This window comes from Barbus barbus (genome assembly GCF_936440315.1).
Source record: "Barbus barbus genome assembly, chromosome: 6".
In the NCBI taxonomy this organism is placed as follows: Eukaryota; Metazoa; Chordata; class Actinopteri; order Cypriniformes; family Cyprinidae; genus Barbus; species Barbus barbus.
Genome location: NC_136734.1, coordinates 17,721,467 through 17,744,962, shown reverse-complemented (window position 1 = coordinate 17,744,962; position 23,496 = coordinate 17,721,467). Strand labels below are relative to the sequence as shown.

Below are 23,496 nucleotides of genomic sequence, written 5' to 3'. Positions count from 1 at the left end.
GTTTCAGTATGAAATACTGATCAAATGAAAAACCACATCATTCAAATTCTTCATTAAAATATAAGTGTACACTGGAACTCACATCAAAAACATTGCCGATTGAATAAAATTTTTGACACAGTACCTGCGCCCTGAAGGTCCTCCTTGTACCTGCAGCCAGGAGTCATCCACCGGCGGTGGCATGGCAGTGGTGACGGTGCTGGTGCTGATGTCCCCGATGATGTTGAGGGCCTCTTTCAGAGCGTGGTACATTCGCAGCATCTCCTCCCTGTGCTGAGCCTGTTCTGCTGACTCCTCCATAAGAGAGTTCTGGTCTCCACATGAGTACAAGCTAGCCAGCAACTCAGCATGGATGAATTCCTTAGTCTATGGGAAGTGGAAGCAGGAAAAAGACTAAGAAAAAGTGCCATGTCAGCTATGTATTTGCCTGGAACTGCAGCTCTAAGAAACATCCAGTAAGAAACTAACTTATATGATTCTTATTTGATATCAAACATCATGGTAAACACAGCTTACGTTGTTGATCATGAGATGCATGATGGTCTTGGGCATGAGGTCCCGAACAGTCTTGTTGACAATGGCCATGTAGGAATCCACAAGGTTCCTGATGGTCTCCACCTGCCTCTCAAGCTGAGGATCCATGGAGTGCATAACGCCATCTGAGCCGTTCTCCTCACTAGCATCACTCTGCTGAGGACCAGCAACACATATTGACATTCACACATTACTGGCAGTAATAAAATTAGGCACACACTGAGGAACAAAGAGTGGAATAATGAAGCAAATTAAATCCTATCACTAGATCACAGTTTATTTGATCTCCATCCACAACCAGTGGTGGAGTTTACACCATCATTTCGTTAAATACAACACATACTGATATTCAGAGAGGAATATGTTTGCATATGACAGATTTGGAAGAGAGAAAAATCAGTCTGAGAAAAACTTACCTTCTCTTTATCCTGCAGATGTAGCAAAGAATGTACAATAAGTTAATTAAGTTAGTAAGCTATCAATGTTTGTTAGAATTGCATTGGTGATTGGTTATAAATGTGGTAGCTGTTACAGCACAGTAATGAGTTAATAAGTTAATATGACTGAGAGATGATCAGTGGAAGCATTCACGTACAGTGATGCGCTCTGTGTAAACTCCAGCTCGTAGGAAGGACGCCTTCCAGCTGTCCACCTCCTCCTGAGTGTCGCAAGCCAGCTCAAGCTGCCTATAGTCTTTATACACGTTCCTGAGACAACGGTCCAACAACATGCAAGAACAATGAGTCATATTGTGTTTATGAAATAAAAATGACCAGACAATAGCGCCAATGGAGATGTAAATTGTATAAATGTGACCCTGGACCACAAAACCAGTCATAAATTGCACGGGTATATTTGTAGCAATAGCTAACAAACAATACATTGTATGGGTCAAAATTATCGATTTTTCTTTTATGCCAAAAATCATTCAGATATTAAGTAAAGATTATGTCCCATAAATATATTTTGTAAATTTCCTACCGTAAATATAGCAAAACTTAATTTTTGATTAGTAATATGCATTGCTTAGAAATTCATTTGGACCATTTTAAAGACTTTTTTAAAGACTGATTTTATTGCCAAATATTGTCCTATAATAACAAACCATACATCAATGGAAAGCTTATTTATTCAGTTTTCAGATGATGTGTAAATCTCAGTGTCACAAAGTTGACCCTTATGACTGGTTTTGTGTGGTTTTCCAGGGTCACAAATCAGTATTAAATTATTCTATAAATTGTATTTATTTATAATAAATGTTTATTATATGTGTTAATGCTTATTATGCATGCACCTAATCAGCATATTACAAGAATTTTTGAAGGTTCATATGAAATCATAGGATTAATGAAGCTGAAAAATCAGCTTTGCCATCATGAGAATACATTACATTATAATAATAAATATAAAATAAATATATTCAAACAGAAAACAGCTATTTTAAATTGTGTTAACTTAAGAGAATTGTAGCACTCCAAACAGGAAGAAATAAATCTTTTTACTGCAGGTGCGCAGGGCCAATGGAATACTAGAAAATGAACAGGAAGGTGTCTAGCCACCGTCTTGTTCAGTTTATATTCAGATAAATTTAGCATTAAGTATATTAATGTATTTCTTTATTTTTGAAAGCTCTACAGTGAGTAAAATATTTTCTCTAACCTTTGCTCGGTGTTAAAGAGAGCAAACACGTGCTTGCTGGACATGAAACTCTTTTCTATATCTCTGAGCTTCAGGTTGTCCAATGGCAGCATGTACTTCTTCTCTTTCTCCTGAAGAGGGCAATAAGCACAATTAAAAAGTTAATAAAAAAAACAAAGCAAAAGAGAACACTACCAGATCAGGGACTGCCTACTGAAGAGTTGTATTTGCTGAACCTGTATTTCCTTTAACCATATTGCAAATGCAGAATACAATACTTAAACTGCTAGCTTAGCACTCTTTTATGATTGCATAAATCTGTATGAACACATTTAGAAATTGAGAGGAATTAAACAATAGTTAGTGCTTACATGTCAGTCCCATCAGCTATAACACTAAAGGGGTAACAAGTACTTGTGATGTGAATATTGATTCCACACTGGAAGCCTGCAATGGCACACTAAGTATCATGATTTATGACTAGCACACGTAATCAGCAATACACCAGCTGGAGATGGAAATCCTGTAAACTGAATTAAACTCTGCTCTTAAAGATTAAAACGTGTTTTTCTCATATACTGTACCTAAAGGGGACAGAAAAAGGTTGATTTTTCAATCTGATTGATGCTTATCCCTTTTGAATACAAAAGTGAGAGCAGAGAGATGACATAATGAAGCGTGTAGGAGGAGGAGAGGGAGTGAAGATGAAAACACTTGCATGCTAACGGTGTGAAGCATCCACATATTAGAAGAGTAACCCACTTACAAACCACCAGAGGAATGCATTTCAGCATCAACACAAAATGATCTGTATATCAACTATACTTAACACTTCATGTCAGTACTCTATTATAAAGATATGATATAAAAATAACAACTACAAAGTAGCAACAATATTCACATTTATATCAGTTGTGACAAATAAAACCGTGTGTGGGCTCTTTAATTAACATTTATTTCAATTTAAGTCCTCAAAGTCTCAATGTGGTGTAAAAACATGAAAACGTAAATGTAAAGAATATTTTTCTCGGATAGTCCAACTTATAGCTATACATAGCTGCTGTAAAATATAACGTAGCTTTCATAAATTGATGTAAATTTATGTGAAGCATTCGTATAGTTTGTATTTTTTATCTTCTATTTTTTAGTTTGTATAGGGTAAATACTTATATATAGTATACTTATAGTTAAATCTGTCAGTAGGTTAGTAGTGTATAGGTTTATAGTGTTTTTTTACTTCATTGTTGTATGTCTGTATTTATGTAGCACCGTGGTCCTACGAGGCATGACATTTCATTCCACTGTATGTCCCCACAATGAGTAGTGATGTAGTGCAAGAAGCACTACATTGCTGTTTTTTAAGCTCACGTGTGAATGGGTTAATATATATATTTTACATATATATTTGCATCTGAAAGACCTAAGGTAATAATCAAACACGTAAAAAGTAGGTATAGTGAATTGCTTTGTTCAATCAGATAATCAGTAATCAGATTTTTTTTATTGTTCCTTTAAATAGCTTTGTTGTGATTGTAGAATCTTTTTCTTAGTGGCTTGATGCAAATCACTTTCTTTTAAAAGGGAAGCTGTACTGTAGTAGTTGAACTACTTTCAATTATTAGTAACTTTTAGCATAAGGAGTTAGTTTCATCCCATCTCATCTCATTAATCTCTCTTTTCATCATGTAGTCTTTTCTCAGCTGTCTGCTCCCAAAAAAGAAAAGAAAGTAGTGCCTCTCGTTAGACCGGCATTCATAGTCTATGGTTCAATAATTTACCCTGAAATTTATGATAATTTTCCTCCACTGCACCATATCCAGAAATAACAGACTTTAAAGAGACTCCCAAGTCTGAGGAAAGAAAACCGTTGAATCACACGCAGAGTCTCATAAAATCACAGAGGATGCCTGCGTATGTATAATTCAGGAGCAGAGCTTATGTATTTGCTTTTTTAGTGAATAATCATTAGACATGTTTGGCACATGGGCACCAAACTTTGAATGTGACCCTGGCCCACAAAACCAGTCTTAAGTCGCTGGGGTATATTTGTAGCAAAAGCCAAAAATACATTGTATGGGTAAAAATTATTGATTTTTCTTTTATGCCAAAAATAATTAGGATATTAAATAAAGATCATGTTCCATGAAGATACTTTGTGAATTTCCTACTGTAAATATATCAAAACTTAATTTTTGATTAGTAATATGCATTGCTAAGAACTTCATTTGGACAATTTTAAAGGTGATTTTTTTTCAGTATTTAGATTTTTTTTTCACCCTCAGATTCCAGATTTTCAAATAGTTGTATCTCGGCCAAATATTGCATATCCTAACAAACCATACATCAATGGAAAGCTTATTTATTCAGCTTTCAGATTATGTAAAAATCTCAATTTCAAAAAATGACCCTTATGACTGGTTTTGTGGTCCAGGGTCACAAATTATAAAGATGACTGTACCAAGGCTATGATTAATTTAAAGAGTAAATATTTTTGCATTTGTATTATCATAAATATTATGAATCAAATTAAATCAGTTTGACAGTTATTTTTGTTCAGCTGTGAAAAGATGTACATTTCAATTGGAAACTATTGTTTGTTAAATATAAATACTTATAAACATGTCACTCATATGTAAGGTAAGGTATTTCTGCTGCAATTATGACAAAGCCAATAGTATTTTCAATTTTCTTATGAACTGGGAGTGTTTATATTAATTAACCACAATTCATTTTGTGATTATTGAAATTTCAAGAACTGTATGTTTCCAAAAAAAGTATGTAAAAAAGTTAATATTTCTCATATTGCATTTTAAGATTTTTATACATTAATAATTATTTTAATATATAACACTTTAAAAAAGGTACTATTAGTTAATGTAACAGAGCAAAACTAATAATTTGTAACATTATCTAAGAATCTTTGTTTACATTAGTTAGTAAAAGCACAACTGTTCATTGTTAGTTCAAATTAGCTGAGCTCCATTAACTAATATCAACAGATACAACTTTTGATTTTGTTAATGTGTTAGTAAATGTTGCAATTATCATTAATTAAGATTATTAATTAGTAGTACTTTAGCTAATGTAGTGAATGTTAACAAATGGTACCTTATTGTAAAGTATTACTACATTTTATTAATAATAATATATAAATCAGAATGAGAACAAATTATTTAAATGAATATCCATTTTTATTCTGTACATCATAATATTTTGACACCTTAATGCACTTGCAATAATTTCCAGAATTGAATATATTAAAAAAAAATACGAATTTTAAATGGTCAAAACCGAAGAATGTACGAATGTGATCTACAAACAGCCTTCTATTGTAACTGTATTGCAGTAAACACATTTTTGCTTGTTTTTACAAACTAATGAACGAGTCTAAATGATTGTCTGTGGTAATCGCCAGCAAGCCAAAGATGCTGTAGATAGAGCTGACTTTATCTTGAACCCAGAACATTTTCAAACACAGGGCTTCAGAACCGCTGACTGAGCAGATGGTGTCGTCTTGTGACAATAAACTTTCCATCAAAACTGCCAGTTTCAGAGATTAATGTCCACAAAAACCAATGTAAGGGGAGCCCCCGACCCCAAGGACGGATCAAATGGTGCGAGGATGATTAATGCCTCTTGTTTATAAGTCACCACCATATCACCATCTCCACATTTAATAAGATCCCTCCTGCATTTCAGAGGAACATTCTGCGGTGCGCCTAAACTTCAGCCCTAACTTCTGAAGCACCTCGTCTACAGGAGTGTTTTAAAACACCAAAATGCATGTGTGTAATCGTTAGGGGGGTTGTAAGCCAGTATAAAGAGCCCTTTATCCAGTACAGGCAGAGGAAGTGAGCTTCAGAATAAATAGCAGCATGAAGAGAGGTACAGACCACAGGACTACACATCTGGAGATATTACAATTCCATCTCCATGCCAAGAAACTCAGACAGCAACACCACCCACACCTTCACACACACACACACACATAAGCACACACAGATGTCAGAAATACATCTCAAAGCAAATGTTGAGTCTGACAGGTCTTCATCAGTACCAGCTTTCCTCGTCTTACTCTTTTGTGACCTCTGACCTCTCACTTCCTGTTTAACAAGAAAAGAAACATAAAATTAAGGCGGGGGGAAAACGGAAAAAAAGCTCCACCTCTTTCTCTCCCTCCTTTCAGCTCTTCCATGAGTCAAAATTCTGCCACGTCGATTCTGAAAATCCACATTTGAAGGTACGAAAGACGCTGTGTGTTACAAACTAATTTTTGCGATGCAAATGCTGCATATCTTATCATTTTGTATATCTGTTTTCAAAGACTCTGCTCCTAATTTAAGATGGATTTTATGAGTCGACAGGGGTGAAAGGGCCAGGAAACCCAATGCTTTTTGCCACCCACATTCTTCGCCTTCTCATACCACCATCAAACACTCAGAGGTTTTAAAGGACCCTCCTCTCCTCCTCCTCCTCCACTCACTTACCACTCTTTTGGCATTTCACACACTCGGACGTCCAGACAAATGGAGTCAGAGAAAAAGAGAGACAGGAACGGAGAAAAGGAAGGATGAAGGTTTTCGGAGGACAATCGGAACATCTAATGGCAAATCTGATCTAATGCCAAATCAGATGCACGAACTTTGAGGTATTTCTTGTCCCTTTGAAGTATTTATCGTTTGCGTATGGTAGAAACAGATCTGACTTAAGGAGGGACAATGGACTGGATAGATATTTTCACACAGCTAGGCAAACTGAAATGGATATATGAACTAAAATATATCAATAATTGATGTGATATTATCGCAACAGCATTTGAGAGCGAATTAGAAATCAGTGGTCAGTAATTAACATTAACCTTCTCATCTCCTTTTTTCCACACTCTCTTCCAACAAAAAACATTTGAAAAACAGAACATTTGCTTGTGTGAAAGGGTGTGGTGATACTCACAAAAAGTTATGTTCATTAACACAATTTAATATGTGCATGTACATGGTGTACGTTATGATATTTAATGTTTTGTACACATTCATTCCTTAGTGCTGTTGGATTCATCTCATCTCCCCATGAAGCGTCATGCCCGCCCCGCTTTCCCAGTGTTCAGACTACCTGTTCAGGGCGTACAGATTGTACAGTAGTCTGCACATTGGTTAGGCTGTGTGGGGGGTGCACACACATCAACTATTTCTGTTCATCAACAGTCTTGTCGTCATGACTCTGTATGTCTTCCTATGGAAATGTGCATGCCTTCATGTGCTAAGTAACGTCTGTGTATTTAAGCGTCTTTGGGGAAGCGGATTACACAGCGAGGTTAGCTAAATCTGACAAAACTTTCCCTGGAGACATTTAGAAACCTCCTCTGAAGAAAAATCAATTAAGTTATGCAAATAATTAAGTTAAACAAATAATGCTTATTTGTTTATTCATGTTAATTATTCATGTTTATTATTTATTGTCATTATTGTTCTATATATATATATATATTCTATATGTGTATATATATATATATATATATATATATATATATATATATATATATATATAGTACATGTGTGTCTTTCATTCTAAATAATAAGAGTAATAAATATTTTATATATTTAAGAGTGAAAGAAAGAAAGAAAGAAAGAAAGAAAGAAAGAAAGAAAGAAAGAAAGAAAGAAAGAAAGAAAGAAAGAAAGAAAGAAAGAAAAATGTTACTTGATGGAAAGTGAAATGATGATTTGATGGAAAATAAAAGTCTTTTCTCTGTATATAATTGTCATTGTTTGGACTATTATTTCATCCACTTGGACCACAAGGAAATAGTTTTGGCATAAGCAGGACATAACTGTGGTTTTTAAAAATGAGGAGATTAAATGAAAAACAATTATATACAAAATGGATATTTTTTTCTAAACAGTAAGTCATTTTGGACCAGGAACTCCTTTGTTTTAAAAGGACTTTCTCTGCATGCTTAAACTAACTAGAGCGAGGGCTTTTGGGAAGTGTTGGACCAAAATCTGGTATGTATGGTAATGAAAACCATATGCCACCTTCCCAACCCCCAGAGCAGCCCTCCCAACAGCCCCTGGTCTGCTTCTCCTCATGCCTCCAGTTTGGACTGACAGTGGGGGTAGGGCGGGGGTCACGACGGTACCGTAACACCTGTGCTTGATCAGACCGCCAAGATGGCAAAATGCCTGGTCATTACGGAAATAAGAAACAGAACTAATGTGCTCATTTATACTGTATGACCTCATCTGTCTCAATTCTCTTTTCTTGGATCCAGTGTTTTGCGGTGCATTTACAGCATGGGTTACTGGTAGGATAAGATGCTTTCATTGTGAAATAGACTAAATATAGCATTACTTCTGGTGGAAATAATACTAAAATACAGAGCCCAGAGTATAAGAAAAGACATGAGCTCCAGGGCTACCTGCCCTGTACAGATTATCCTGTGAGTCGCTTCAGATAAAAGCACTGCAAGAAGAAACGGAGGGCACTCACTTCATCATCTTTGTACCAGGACAGATTCTCAGCAGTCAGGACAAACCAGTATTCCTTCGCTCCTCCTTTCATGATGCCAATATTATTGATGGTCAGCCAACCCTTTCTGATCACCTAGACAAAGGCAAACAAATGGGATGTAGAGGATAACATACTGTTAGACTTTGTTATACTTATAAAATATATAAATAAATGGACAAGAAATCAATAATAAAGAGGAATGATACGAGAGACATGAACTTGTACTGCTATATAGGAAATCAGTTGGGACAATGACCAATTATGTAGCTTAGCGGTCCTTATACAAACATATCTGAATGCAGAATGTTGTCATTGACCAATCAGAATCAAGTGTTCCAGAACCCAATGTAATAAATTTGAAAACGATGTGTATGCGATTGTGGGATTTCACAGAAGAACAAATGAAAAGATCAGTGCAAATATAGTAGGGCCATTAGTCAAAAAGCCTGGGAAGAGTAAGATCTTTTAAAATAAATAAAAGAAAAAAGAAGACAATAAAAGTTTTATATTATTACAAATACATATCAGATCAAATAAAATGGATAAATTATTAAAAATAAAGATGACAAATTAGTGCTGTCAAACAATTAATCACAAGTAATCACACCAAAAATAAAAGGTTTTGTTTACATAATATATGTATGTGTATTGTGTATATTTATTATGTATATATAAATACACACACATGCATGTATATATTTCAGAAAAATATTTTTGTATATTAAAAATATTTATTTATAAAATAAATTATGTGTATTATATATAATTACTGTGTATGAATATACACAGAACACACTCATATATTATTTTAAAAAATATATATTTTGTATGTGATTAATCGCAATTAATCGTTTGAAAGCACTACAAATAATATTTCCAGCATTACAATTTAAACAAAATAGATTCAAAATCTACATGAATTTCACAATTTTTATTTAGCATTTGGTATGCTTTTTAAAATTCTTTTCAGGTGTAAATGTAAAAAATTAATTTCTCCAAATTTTCTACTGTAATTGACTAGTGTGCGCTTTCAGGATTTACTGTCATTACATCCGGAAGACTTCTTTTTACCCAAAGTAACCTAGAGTGCATTCAAGGTGTAATATATTTGTTCAATACATTTGTTCTCTGAGAAAAAACCCATGAACGTCATGTCTCTAGCAGATTAGCTAGAACTCTCATGAGTGCAATGGGTTTCCACTGGAAACCTTATTTAGTTTCACAGCAGCCTCTCCAGTGCAGTGGCATAGTGCAAAAGCACTCAACTTTATCGGAAAAGGTCAGGATTAATTAATGATCATAAAAAGCTATTTGTGTTTCTGTTTTAAACAAATACACCATAATGCGGGCCATAATAATCAACATGTAATGCTATTTTTCAAATCCATTTTATATTAAAAGGCCAAAGTGCATTAGCAGACACAAAAACAAAGAGGTCGCAGTCAATGCACACTTACCATTATCTCATCCTGAGGCGCATTGGCATAGCAACAGTAGCAAAGCAAAGACAGGGTTTAAGATAGGTAATTATAAACTGGAAAATGCAGCAGTGAGAATAGACAAGATGTACAGAACACAAAAGTAGCAGAAAGATGCTAAGATAGTTCAGTAACTAGTTCACAGCACTAACATAAGACATAAGACATACAAAAAACCTAAATAGAACATGCTGTAAGATAATTCATGATATGCATGATGAATAACAACAGATATCATGATATATGTATTTAGAAATTTAAAAACTACTGGAAAATGATTAATAAAATTCAGTCTAAAATAAAGGTAGACCTATCATGCTCTTGAAGATTGTTTTGTATTTATTTTAATTTTTTTGCAACAGTCATGCACATTGCAATTAAACAGTTCACATATTACATACTATTTCTTATATTTTTTAGTGCTGTCAAACGATTAATCACATCCAAAATAAAAGTTTTTGTTTACATAGTGCATGTGTGTACTGTGTATATTTATTATGTATATATAAATACACACCCATGCATGTATATATTTAAGAAAAATGTTATGTTTATATATTAAATGTATTTATATATAAATTATATGAATATAAATATATACATGTCAATACATGTAAATATTTTCAAAATATATACTGTATGTGTGTGTGTGTATTTATATATATACATAATAAATATATAGAGTACACACAGATATATTATGTAAATAAAAACTTTTATTTTGGATGCAATAAACCGCGATTAATCATTTGACAGCACTAATTTTTTTTATATATAATATATATAAATATAATATTTTTTTTATTAATTTAATTCATTTTTTTCTGCTCTGCTCATTTCTTCAGTTTCACATTTTGGATGCAGCCATCCTTGGTATACTAGAGGATATATGTATCAGATATAACTGCATGGTCAATATAGTTGTTGTTTAATAACTAATTAGGAATTCTCTAATTCAGTTGTTTCTTTCTTCATGTTTGCCAGTGGCTAATGAAGCACTTTTTTCAACCAAGCTCTAATTATTTCTTACTTTTAAAGAGCATTTTACAAAACAACACCCACCATTGTTCTCAATAATTAAAATCTCATAAAATGACAGAGACTGAGTGATACAGTGTCCAATTATAGACCTGCGTCTGCTGTTCCTACATAAGTCATTTTTGAGTGAAGCGGCAAACATCTGTCCAGGCTGTGTGATGCACGCAGGACGCAGCATCTGTTCATTCTGTCTTGTGTTTACCTGATTGCCAGTAGCCTTCTTCTTATTCATCTGACTGCTTCTCTGCTGGGCACTGAAGTGATAAACAGAAAAAAAAGAAATAAGAGCTAGGCTTCGTTCAATAGTGGTGATCAGATTCAATAATAAATTCCATGGATTTGATTCTGCCAAAGGATTTATAAAGGTCGAAACTGATAGAAGATTAGAATATTAACTAAAATGTATGTCAAACAGACCCTTTTAAACTGCAAAATTACTGTACAGTCACATTTAGGATGTCTATATGAATCAGTCTGTAGGTCTACTGTGCATGTCTAGGGATGACATCATGACATGTCTATCATCACTGCACCTTTGAACAAGGCTCTCAGCCTCAGCTCATTTAATGATGGTTCTTTAAATAGTTTCTATGAACCTGATGATCTCCTCACAGTTATGTTGGAGTGTTTAGCTGTTTGCGGTTTTAAATGATAAACAATAATGCTAGTAAATGGTTAACAATGTTCTTACTTTGCAAAACCGATGAAATCCTCATGATTGGTGTTCATGTATGCTAACTCGATGTCAATTAGTAACATGACCTAATGGCAGGAAAAGAATATACATGTCACTACTTATTTTTCAGTTGAAGCTCTAGCTTGGTTTTACCACATGAGTTTGTACATGTGAGGGTTAGCAGGTACCTGATTCTTGGTGCGACTCTCTCGATCTCGGATGTGCTGGGTGACAATCCTCTCCATTTCCTCTCTAAGCATGGGGTACTGAGCCAGCTGTTCCAAAAAAAAAACATACTGGATAAACTACAACGGCTGAGACAATAAGCGGAGGTTATTGTTCAAGCAAATCTTATTACTGCAGACAAATGGACAAGGGATTTCAGTGATTATCAGTTCATGAATGGAGCTCACGGAAAAACATGTCTGAATGATATTCACCCCTCAATTAAAATAATAAATTCTTATATGCATTAGACAATGAAGCCTAATGTAAAAATTATCATTTAATTGCTGGAAAATAGTTTTGCATTATTTAGCTGACAATTAACCAAATCCCCCATCCCAATTCTTATTATTATAATAAGAATCTCGATGTTTTATTTATTTTTTATAACTGAAATGCTTTCTGGGAAATGCAATATTTTACAATTTAAACAATGTATTATTTTTGAGAAATTTTTGTGTGAATCAAAATAATGCCACAATTCAAACATAGAATTTTTTTTTTTTTTTTTTTTTTTTTTTTATTCATTGAATTTAATTACTTTCTTATATTAATTAATTAAAAAAATTAAATAATTTTTATTCAGGGGTTAAATATGATGTGTACATGTTCTTGACACAGGCTAAAATTTACTCGAAGTGGCATCATATAAGGTTATATATATGGAAAATTTAAACATGATTTTGGTGTCAGTAAGATTATTTGATGTTTTACCCAAGACTGCATTTATTTGATCAGAAATAAAGTGAAACACTAATAATGTGATTACAATTTACAACCACAATTTAACCTTTTTCCCCTACTTGCATACATTTTAAAATGCAATATATTCCAGTGATGGCAAAGCACCAGTCTTCGGTGTCACATGATCCTTCAGAAATCATTCTAATATGCTGATTTGGTGCTCAAGAAACATTTCTTATTACTGTCAAAAAAGGTTGTGCTGCTGAATACTTTTGTGGAAAACTGTATTTTCAAAATTCTTTGATGAATAGAAAGTTCTAAAGAACAGCATTTATTAAAATAGACATATTTTGTGACATTCTGATCAAAATAATGTTTTCTTGCAGAATAGAAAAAAATAAATCTACAGACCCCAAACCTTTGAATTGTAGCGTATGTAAAGCTGTGGAGCTTTACCTTCTTGGTGCACTGCCTGACTGTATTGACCAGCTCAGTGATGACAAGGTCCACACATTTCTGACATGGCTCTTTGATCTTTGCAATCTGCCGTTTAACAATAGTCTCAAAGGCCATGTCTGGAGTAAACAGACCGGTTCTGACAAGTGAAAGGGATGAACAGAGCAGTCAGAGATTTAAATCGTGTGCTTTACAGATGTTTGTCATTGCAATTCATATTTCATGACATGGTTCTCATAGTACAGCACTTTAAATCTAGCGTGCAGTAGCTCAGAATGTCACAGTAACATCAAAGCGAGTTTGATCTCAAAGTAGGAGAGCTGTTGAATGTCTGTGACTGTGTGTTTGAGGTAGAAGCAGACGCCCACCTGATACCGTGGATGTTCTTGATGGCGTAACTGATCTCCTTACGAAGCTCTTTCTCATCAAACTCCATCTAGTTATCATTAACAGACACAGAAACACCTACTTTTAGAGGTGTTATATACTGTAATTTTGCTCTTAGAGTACATGAGTATGATGAAATTACCTTAACCAGCTCGAAGGGGAAGCGCTCATGAAAGATGCGATTGATCCTCGCACCTCCAGACAGCTCCACTGTGTCCACCTGGTTTCCTGAACCCTCAATGCACTTCTCAAAATCCACCGCAAACTGCTGCACCATCCTTTAAACCAGAGAACAGTGTTTTATGTGCAATCACAGATACATACTGTACCTGCACACAGAAACACACACGCATAATGATACACTACTGTTCAAAAGTTTGGACTAGACCCCCGTGACCCTACAAAGGGTTTTTAATATACTTTAAAAATGCAATTTATTCCTCTGAAGGCAATTCTGAATTTTGCTCATTTTCAGTGTTCAATGATTCTTTTATAATTTTTTCAGGATTCTCTGATGAAAAGAAAGTTTGAGAGAACATAATTTATTTAAAACAGAATTATTTCATAACATCATAAATGTCTTAATTGTCACTGATCAATTTAATGAATCCTTGATGAATCCTTTAATGAATCCAAAAATATGAATTTCTTTTGACACCACCGACAACAAATCTTTAAAAATCTGACTCCAAACTTTTGAACGGTAGTTATGTGCATGGGCTGTAAATGTTGAAATGTGCAGTAAATGTCAGACTCACTGTAGCAGAGCCTTGGTTTTGCGAGAAGGATCATCGGGGCGGAAGTGCTTGTACTCCTCCACCTCTTTCTCAATGGACAGTAGCTGGCTCTGAAGTTTGTTCCTCAGTCCTGGCAGAGTGTCTCGGATGTGGTTAGTTAATTGCTAAATGAGAACAGAAACCACTTACTCAGATTTATAAATCTGAGAGATAACATTTTTTTATCAAAATGGCAGTGGGGTATATTAAAAACATGCAGAAAAACAGTTGCATGAGTGACTCTCGCTGTCATTCAACCTGGTTAAGAATTTTCTGCAGGTACGGAGTCCCCATGCGATCAGCCAGGTGTCGATAGGCTGGATGGGTGAGAAAGAACTTCCTCTCCGCTGATATTGCAGCAGTGATGTCCTTCTTGCCATCAATGTCCTTCTGACTGCGGTTCACAACCCCAATGTAGCCTACAGGGAGCATTCAGTTTGACATTGTTACAGGCAATCAGCATGACCAAACGTAAAACACTGGACAGTCAACAAATAACTATAGCTGTTAAATTACTTTCACAAGGTGGATTATAACACATTTTGACTAAATAAGCTCTTAAATGTAAAGTTATGAGGAAATAAATGGGACCATGTACATTAGAAACTGCATTAGGAGAGTAAATGGTGAAATTAAGTGTAATTTTATGTGTTTTTCAGTAAAGAGAAAGACGTGTTGGCATTTAATGTTCAGTTATGATGGAGTTCGGTTATTATGGATGGCTACATGATGACCATGATGTGCATTGTGTCAGTTAATAAGCAATAACAGCATTAATGCCAGTACTGAGACCAATCTCTTCCTACCTGCTCATCTGATGTTGTATATAGTAACGATAAATGTAATTGTCTTTAGCATTTTATTGCTTGTTATCGTCTAAAATAATAGCATAACTTAAATCCAGCAAGTCATTTGTTTAAAAGAACTTGTTTTAGTCTTGTTGTTAAAAAAAGTTTTCCTTAATTTAAATACGTTCATTGAATAAACTAGTCTAATTTTAAAGGGAAGTGTGTTATCTAGTAAGGAACCAGGTAAAAAGAATATTCTATGTGACAAGTAATCAATAATGTTATAATGTTCTCTGCTGGAGGAATGACCTGCACAACTCAATCCATGCAGCTGAGTCTTTAGCCATCTTCAAGAAACAGCTAGGGAGTGTCACAGCACTTGTATATTGTTTCTCTTTTGTTGGTTTGATTGCTTCTTTTGTCCTCATTTGTAAGTTGTTTTGGATGAAAGCATCTGCTAAATGACTAAAAGTGGAAGTAAATGTAATGTTACTGAATAGTAGGGGAGAAAGGTCATCTACAAGTGCAAAAAGACTAGCAGCTGCTAAAATGCACTGGCAGACTTACATTTACATTTATTCATTTAGCTGACGCTTTTATCCAAAGCGACTTACAATTGCTATATATGTCAGAGGTCGCACGCCTCTGGAGCAACTAGGGGTTAAGTGTCTTGCTCAGGGACACATTGGTGTCTCACAGTGGATTCGAACCCGGGTCTCTCACACCAAAGGCATGTGTCTTATCCACTGCGCCATCACCACCCAGACTTAGACTTAATATTGCATCAAAGGCTTCAAAAGCACAAATGTCCTCTACAGCATATTTCTCCCTGAAGTGTGTTGCAGGTATAATAGCCATTTTTTGCTCTCCTGGATGTTTTGGAGTGTTTTTATGTCTGAGTGCCCTTATAGACAAATAAATATATAAATAAATGCATAACCTCCTTATACATTTTTTTTCCTGACCTATATTTTGCTTTCAAGAGACCAGACACATATTTATTTAACATTGAGTGGTGAATAAATCTGATTTATCATCAGTAATCAAAACTGGTCAAACTGTCCCCCCAAATATTTGATATGATTGATGCTGTTCTGCTGTACTCCATTATACATTGAACTGTATGTTATTAGGATGGTGCAAGGTAAGCTGTAAGTAGTTACACATAAATATTTATCAAAGGTTTTATGACAGAAATGTTAAATGATTGACAGTAACAACCAACATTACTAATTTTGTCAAATTTTGCCATTTTAAATGTAAAATAAATAATTTGTGTTATTCAAGTAATTCACTTTGTAACTGAATGTGACAAGATAACGCAAGGCAAGTTTATTTATATAGCACATTTCATACACAATGGTAATTCAAAGTGCTTTACATAAAAGGAAGTAAAATAATCATAACAAATAATCACAACAATAAAAACAAGGAACTTAAAAACTTTTCAAATGATTTAGAAATTGATAAGAAACATTAACTGAGTCATTTTTTTTAGGCATAAGAGTGACAGTGTGGATACTTTCTCTTTGTACACTGACTTTACCTCTACGTAAAGGAAGAAGCTTGTTCTCCAGAATGTCACGTGCATCGGTTCCTTCATCCATTAGATCCAATTTAGTGATCACACCTATAGTTCTCATACCTACTCAAAAACACACACACATTGATGCATGATCAAATACAATTTTTAAATGAGAAGAGCTTTACTAATATCACATAATTATGCCTGCAAGTATGCAAATATTTTAGAACATGTTTTTAGTCATTGCTGGATGATAACTCACCCTGAGGGTCCACCTCCTTGGCAATCTTGAGGGCATCTGAGTTGGCCAGGTCAGAGTTGGCAGGAGACACAGCCAGCAACAAGCAGTTCTCCTTAGTCACAAACTGCATTAGCATATCCCTGATCTGAAACTCAATGTCATGCGGCTGGTCCCCTACCGGCACTTTGGTCATACCAGGCAAGTCCACAAGGGTGAGATTCAAAACTGGCGATGAAAAAAAGGGGGGACATGATTATATCTGATATTTTACAGTGCATGGTTATATGTAACAGAATATTTGGATAAGATCGTGGTTAAATCTATGTGCATGAATGTAAGTACCATGAGGCGAATAGACGCGCAGATTTATAGGGACTGGTGAAATGCCTTTGTTTTGGCCAGTGATGCGATCTGTCTCTGCCTCAATTTCCTGACGAACCTCATCAAAATCTGTAAACTTCTTCCCTTTGCAGTGCAAAAACTCAGCATATTCTGGAAATAAGCAAACAGAAAAGACATGTTAACAAAACTGCTTTTTAGTTTTACCTTAAAGGAACACTTCACCCAAAAATTCAAATTTGCTGAAAATGTATAACCTTGTTTCTTCATCAGAAGTGATTTGGAGAAATTTAGCATTAAATCACTTGCTCACCAATGGATCCTCTGCAGTGAATGGGTGCCGTCAGAATTAAGCAGTCCAAGCAGCTGATAAAAATATCACAATAACCCACAAGACTCCAGTCCATTAATCCACATCTTGTGACGTGAACAACTGAGTGTATGTAAGAAACAAATCCATAATTAAGGTGTTTTTAACTTCACACGAGTCCTCTATGGATAAAATTGCTTTCTTCAGTGAAAATGTCATCTAATCTAAATCAAGAGAGAAATATGTACAGATCAAGCACTGCTTACAAGAGAAAAAAGTCCAAAACACTTCTAAACATATTTTTGGTAGATTTTGATGTGAGAGGACAACAAGGGATGGACTTAATCACTGGAGGCTAGAAGTGATGGTTTTAATGTTAAAAATGCCTTCATGATGGATTTGCTTATTAAAAACAGGCAGCTTTTCACTTTACAATAAATTAATTGATGGACTGGAGTCGTGTGGATTACTTGTGGAAAATTGTTTTGTTTTTATCAGCTGTTTGGACTCTCATTCTGACGGCACCCATTCACTGCAGAAGATCCAATGGTGAGCAAGTGATGTTATGCTAAATTTCTCCAAAACTTTTCTGGTGAAGAAACAAACTCATCTATAATTTGGATGGCCTGAGTACATTTTCCACAAATTTTTATTTCTGGGTGACCTATTTCTTAAAAACATGCATTTAAAACTACAGAGGTTCTTGGCTTCCTTCTAATGAAAGCAAGATATTTACCAGTAGGGCAGTTGATAAGCTGCAGCACTAGGGGGCGCCGAGTGACAATACCAGAGCCACGAGGCAGAAAATCCCTGAAAGGAAAAAGAGGCAGCATTCATTGTCACTTTGTTTTTATATGCAAAGCATATCAAAGTGAATTTCTAGCATACAAAGAGATGTACATTTTCTTTTAAAAGATTTGAAGAATAAATCAGTGCAAAGCAATGCAAAAAATAAAAATACTTTTATAAAGTCATGCTGCTATGTTTAAAACTGCTTTTACAAGTCAATGAAATGTAATGCATTTAATCATCTTGAATAACAACTCTTCTTTTTTAATCTAATGATGACTCTCAGTGTATGTTCACACTAAAACAGCTCATCCTGAAAAACAGATGTACTGACTTAATTAAAAACATATCAGTGCTAGTGCTGCTCTGGAAATTTACTGCATAACTCAGTTTTGTACTTGTTCTATATATTAGTATCACTAGTTCAGTTTTTCATATATGTCTGTTGCCAGTATATTCGTAACTAGGCCTCTCTTAGTTATGAGATTTGGAGATAGGGTTGAAGAAAGAGCTCTCTAAGGAGTGTGAGAGAGCACTGTGAGTTCTGGCCATTAGGCAGAAGTGCTTTCAACATTGGTGGATATGTTTAGAAAGAAAAAAAAACATGTAATTGCATTTCACCACTGACCACCTTTATGGATTTCAAAGACTGGATGTTTAAAATAACCTCTACATAATCTAATCTCTCTCTTTTTTAGGTAGCTAATGTGTTTTATGTTATTTTTACAGTGCAATTATGTAATTCATATTGACTGTGTTAGCATAATAAAGCAATTATGATGGTTACATACAGGTATCTTATCATAATAGGTTCTCCAATAATCTCTTATCATCCTCATTGAAGTGCTGTAATGTGCAGAACAATAATTGATGAGGACCTTTGTATAATAAATAGGGAAACAGACTTTTTATTTTAGGTCTGCTGTGAATTAAGTTCACTAGTTGTCAGTCTCAAAACGCAGTCCATATTTTGTAGGAGATAAGGAAACCTACATATACAGTGTGTAGTGGCAGAAATTAGGTAGGAATTAGAAAAAACTGAGAAAATACTTCTTACAGTGAGTTTTTCATAGAAGAGCAGCAAAAATCTAGTCATTGTTTATTATTTGTCAGAGTAACTGTAGCTTTGTCAGGATTGTGGACTGTTTTGTGTGTGTTTTGCTCCCCATGTGTTCCCTGTGACCAAGTTTCTCCCTCATGTTGATTGTTAATTTGATTCCAGGTGTGTCTCGCCTTCGTCCCTGATTGTCCTGTCTTTAAAAGCCCCAGTCCCTTCAGTTAGTGTTTGTCAGGTCTCTATCGTCCATTGTGCTACTTGTGTTCCTGTCTGCCCTGTGTATCCCGTGTTGGAAAGATTAAAAGACTGTGACTTGTATTTACTCCTCGTCTCTTGCTCAGCTCCGTAGGCAAGTGTGACAAGACCCGACCAAATACAGTTACCTCTACGTCTACCCTCTGTTTTGTTTTCCCTCAGTGTTTTTCTTTCCGCTGTGTTTCCCACATGGATGCCCTCCTTCGCCCCAAATTCCTCTTCCTCCTGCTGGAGCAGGGGGCACGTTCGCTCGAGAACCATACCAGACTGTTTCTTGCCCTCGCGGAACTCACCAGCTACCCTGACAACGCGCTCTGTGCATTCTATGACACAAGCCTCAACACCGCTTGCAGAGCGCTGTCGTCCAAAGATGGTCCTCGAGCGGAATTCGCCACCTTCATGGAGTGGACTCTGCCGAGAAACGGATTGCCCCTCACAGTCTCCCAAGAGGATGATCTCGCCAGATCCACTCCAGAAGCAGAGACCAGCCCACCATCTCCCCGCGGTGCGGAGCATCAGCCTGAGCCCACCCATGACGGAGAGCCATTTCCTGCCGCGATCTGCGAGCCAGCGCTAAACTGAGCGGATGATCGCCCCGGAAGTTGAGCCCAACCTGTCAGACCAGGTGCGAGAGCCAGTGACAGTGCCCATCACAAGGGAGCAAGCCGTGGAACGGTGTGAGCGCGGAGTGAAGCTCCGCCCCCTACACCGTGGCTGAGGGTGAGCTGATGATAGATCTGAGACTGCTGGACAGGGAGGAGGCGTCAGATCCTCCAGTGCCTGCTTCTAGAATGTGCCCTCCAGTGCCCGCTCCTCGAAAATGCCAGTGCTCCTGCCTCCTCCACCGCTGTCGTCTGGCAGCCCCTCCGCTCGCCCTCAGCCCCCTATCTGTACGGTGCGAGCCCTGTGGGTCTCCCATACTCCAGCGTCGCCGGGGCTGGAGTATCCCTCACCTCTGCCTCCAGCCTCCTCGGCCCAGACTCCGCCTCAGCCCGTAGACCAAGTGGCTCCACCTCAGCTCCTAGCACCCTCGCCTCCACCATCACCCATCGATCCAGCGGGCTCCCTCGTCCCTCCGGCTCCGCCTTGGTCAGGCGTCGACCCGCCATCACCTCAGGACTCCCCTCCTCTGACTGCACTCCGTCCCACCGGCTCCGTTGGGCTCCTTCCTCCCTTCAGCTCCACCTGAGTCCTCAGTCGCTCCGGCTCCACCGCGGATCTCCGGACTGCCACCTCCGCCTCGGTCGCGAGTTCATTGGCTCTCCGCCTCGGGCTCCTCCACCGCCATGGGTCAGCCCCCTAAAGTCAGCGGCCATTCCTCCGCCATGGCTCCTCCCTCCTTCGTCTCCACCGTGGGCCATCATCACTGCTGTGGCCTGGGTCCAGCTGTGCGCCTCCTGCTCCGGGTCCCTCCTGTCTCTTCCCTGACTCCTCCCTCCTTCGTCGCCTCCCTGGTCTCTGTCTGCCGGCCCCCTCCCAGGTGTCCGTCCTCCTCCTTAGTTCCTGCCCACCCCTCCCCTTTGGATGTTACTACGGTGCGAGGACGCACCTTCCAAGAGTGGGGGGGCGATATGTCAGGATTGTGGACTATTGTGTGTTTTGCTCCCCATGTCTTCCCTGTTACCCAGTTTCTCCCTCATGTTGATTGTTGATTACGTGTGTCTTGTCTTCCTCCCTGATTGTCTTGTCTCTAAAAGCCCCAGTCCCTTCAATTAGTGTTCGTCGGGTCTCTATCGTCCATTGTGCTACTTGTGTTCCTGTCTGCCCTGTGTATCCCGTGTTGGAAAGATTAAAAGACTGTGACTTGTATTTACTCTTCGTCTCCTCGTTCCTTGCTCAGCTCCGTAGGCAAGTGTGACAAGCTTCCTGTGGAGTTCCTTTTTAGTTTTATAGCACGCTACAGACCAACATTAACGGTGCATACCGCCTATGATACTGGAGTGTGTAAAATCATGGCTTCATTGATCTCATTTTAAATTCTTCTAAAAAGGCCAGTTTCATGCAAAAAAAATCATTAATGCCTTAATATTTGATGCATTGCTTAAATTTTTTCCTTCAGTTTAACAGAACAAGCTCTACACGTTCTTTGCACTTACAAACCTCACATTTATCTGTTCACGTTGTTCATAAGAAATTATTTAAGTCTTGTGTGTCCCAACCGTAGTATTGTATAACTGATTTCTTATATTGTTTTTACTATTATTTTAACTTTTTGAATATTCCCTTTATTTGCCTGAGTGAAACTGGCATTACATGTGTTGAATGCTTAGTAATGCTCAATTCAGGAAAAAATTACAAAAAGAATATTTCTCAAGAAATATTCACGTTTTTGTCCAATATTTAGAAATGTGCCCTTTTTTTTGTACCACAAGTGGATGCATAAAAGCCTCATATTCCAAAGACCTAGACTTTGATTTGATTGGTTTTACAAACCTCCTGATAAATTACTGAAAAGAAAGAAATGAGTCAAATATTTTTATAACAGTATATGATGTAAAGTTATAAGCTGCCTGCATGTTAACAAGCAAACAATAGTTTTTATTAGAAATTGTTTTTTAAGGACTTTGTAGAAACCTTTTAAGATCTGTGAGCTCTGAGGTTATTAAATTGTCACACGCTTCTGTTTAAACTGTCAGTCAGCATAATTTCAACTTTAATAGCCACATTTCAGGTGAAGAATTTCCCTTCACATTATTCCTGAGAAGAATGATCCACATTGAGAGATTCACGGCAAATCAATCATGAAGAAAACAGCAGTTCAGCATCAACCACCCACTCCAAAGAAGCACTGTGAATAATGTAATCAAGCTGGTAATTGAATAAACAAGTCTCATATCTAAATTTGTGTTTTTGAAAGCAATCTCTTATTTGATCAAAAATACAGCAAAACACTTTGAAATAATATTTTACAATTTACAATAACTGTTTAATTTTAATATATTATAAAATGTAATTTATTCCTGTGATGAGTTGAAAATAAAATGTCAGACATATAACAGTAAACAAATGGAAATAAAAATGTTGTCATATTACAATCACAGTGCCTAAAATTTTCTGCATGCAGGTAAGTACTGCCATCGCAGCGTTTGGGGGTTGGTAATATCTTTCAAGGAACAGAACTCTTTATAATTATCTATTTAAATCTCTTTTGAGAAAGTGAATAGAAAAAAAAAATTCAGGAACCATGACCGCTGCAAAAAAGTGGCCACTGTTGCGCTCTATTTAAAATCAAAGCAGCACAAGTTTCACAAGCACCCATGACCAGCTTAATGCTGCACTTCCCATTTATTGACATACATAAACACAGTGTCTTATCTGCTCTTGTAGGCTGTTTAATGACATTCATACAGCAGCTGTGATATCCTGCTGCTTTCTGCACCATCACATAATTAATTGTCACGTCATCATGGTGATAGGCCACATCAGCTGTGCCTCCGTTTTAAAGGCCATGTCTCATTCATAATGACATCTGTCTGGTAAATTGCACTATAAGTGTCAGTGTGGATGAGCTCATGTTCGTTCAACTCATTCATTAGTCCAAAGAACAGTTTTAACTATGTGGAAATGAATCAAGCATGAAAGAAACATCAGCTAAGATATTTCAAAGAATGTTTCAACTGTTTTTGTCCATACAGTGAAAACAAAACTGGACCTAAATAAACAAAAATAAGGCCATTTTCTTTCTTAAAGGGATAATTCACTCAAAAATGAAAATTCTGTCATCATACTCACCCTCAAGTTTTTCCAAACCTGTATGAATTTTCTTTCTTCTGCTGAACACAAAAGAATGCTG

At 36.5% G+C, this 23,496-nt stretch overlaps 1 protein-coding gene across 2 annotated transcripts in view; it reads right to left on the bottom strand.

Annotated features, from left to right (window-relative positions):
* The window catches only part of LOC306871064 (dynamin-1-like), a 32,243-nt gene that overhangs the window by 4,921 nt on the left and 3,826 nt on the right, over window positions 1-23,496 (bottom strand). Inside the window, exons 2-18 of one of the 2 annotated variants that reach the window (XM_079418749.1) lie at window positions 18,339-18,412; window positions 17,296-17,445; window positions 16,975-17,178; window positions 16,734-16,832; window positions 14,658-14,818; window positions 14,382-14,524; window positions 13,766-13,901; window positions 13,605-13,672; window positions 13,237-13,375; window positions 12,060-12,146; window positions 11,887-11,957; window positions 11,398-11,449; window positions 8,659-8,772; window positions 2,194-2,303; window positions 1,130-1,241; window positions 517-690; window positions 125-366 (exon numbers count right to left, since the gene is read on the bottom strand). In XM_079418749.1, the coding sequence (XP_079274875.1) occupies window positions 125-366; window positions 517-690; window positions 1,130-1,241; window positions 2,194-2,303; window positions 8,659-8,772; window positions 11,398-11,449; window positions 11,887-11,957; window positions 12,060-12,146; window positions 13,237-13,375; window positions 13,605-13,672; window positions 13,766-13,901; window positions 14,382-14,524; window positions 14,658-14,818; window positions 16,734-16,832; window positions 16,975-17,178; window positions 17,296-17,445; window positions 18,339-18,412 (2,136 nt within the window). The remainder of the gene's footprint in view (window positions 1-124; window positions 367-516; window positions 691-1,129; window positions 1,242-2,193; window positions 2,304-8,658; window positions 8,773-11,397; window positions 11,450-11,886; window positions 11,958-12,059; window positions 12,147-13,236; window positions 13,376-13,604; window positions 13,673-13,765; window positions 13,902-14,381; window positions 14,525-14,657; window positions 14,819-16,733; window positions 16,833-16,974; window positions 17,179-17,295; window positions 17,446-18,338; window positions 18,413-23,496) is intronic. The other variant, XM_079418750.1, reaches the window with a different exon arrangement.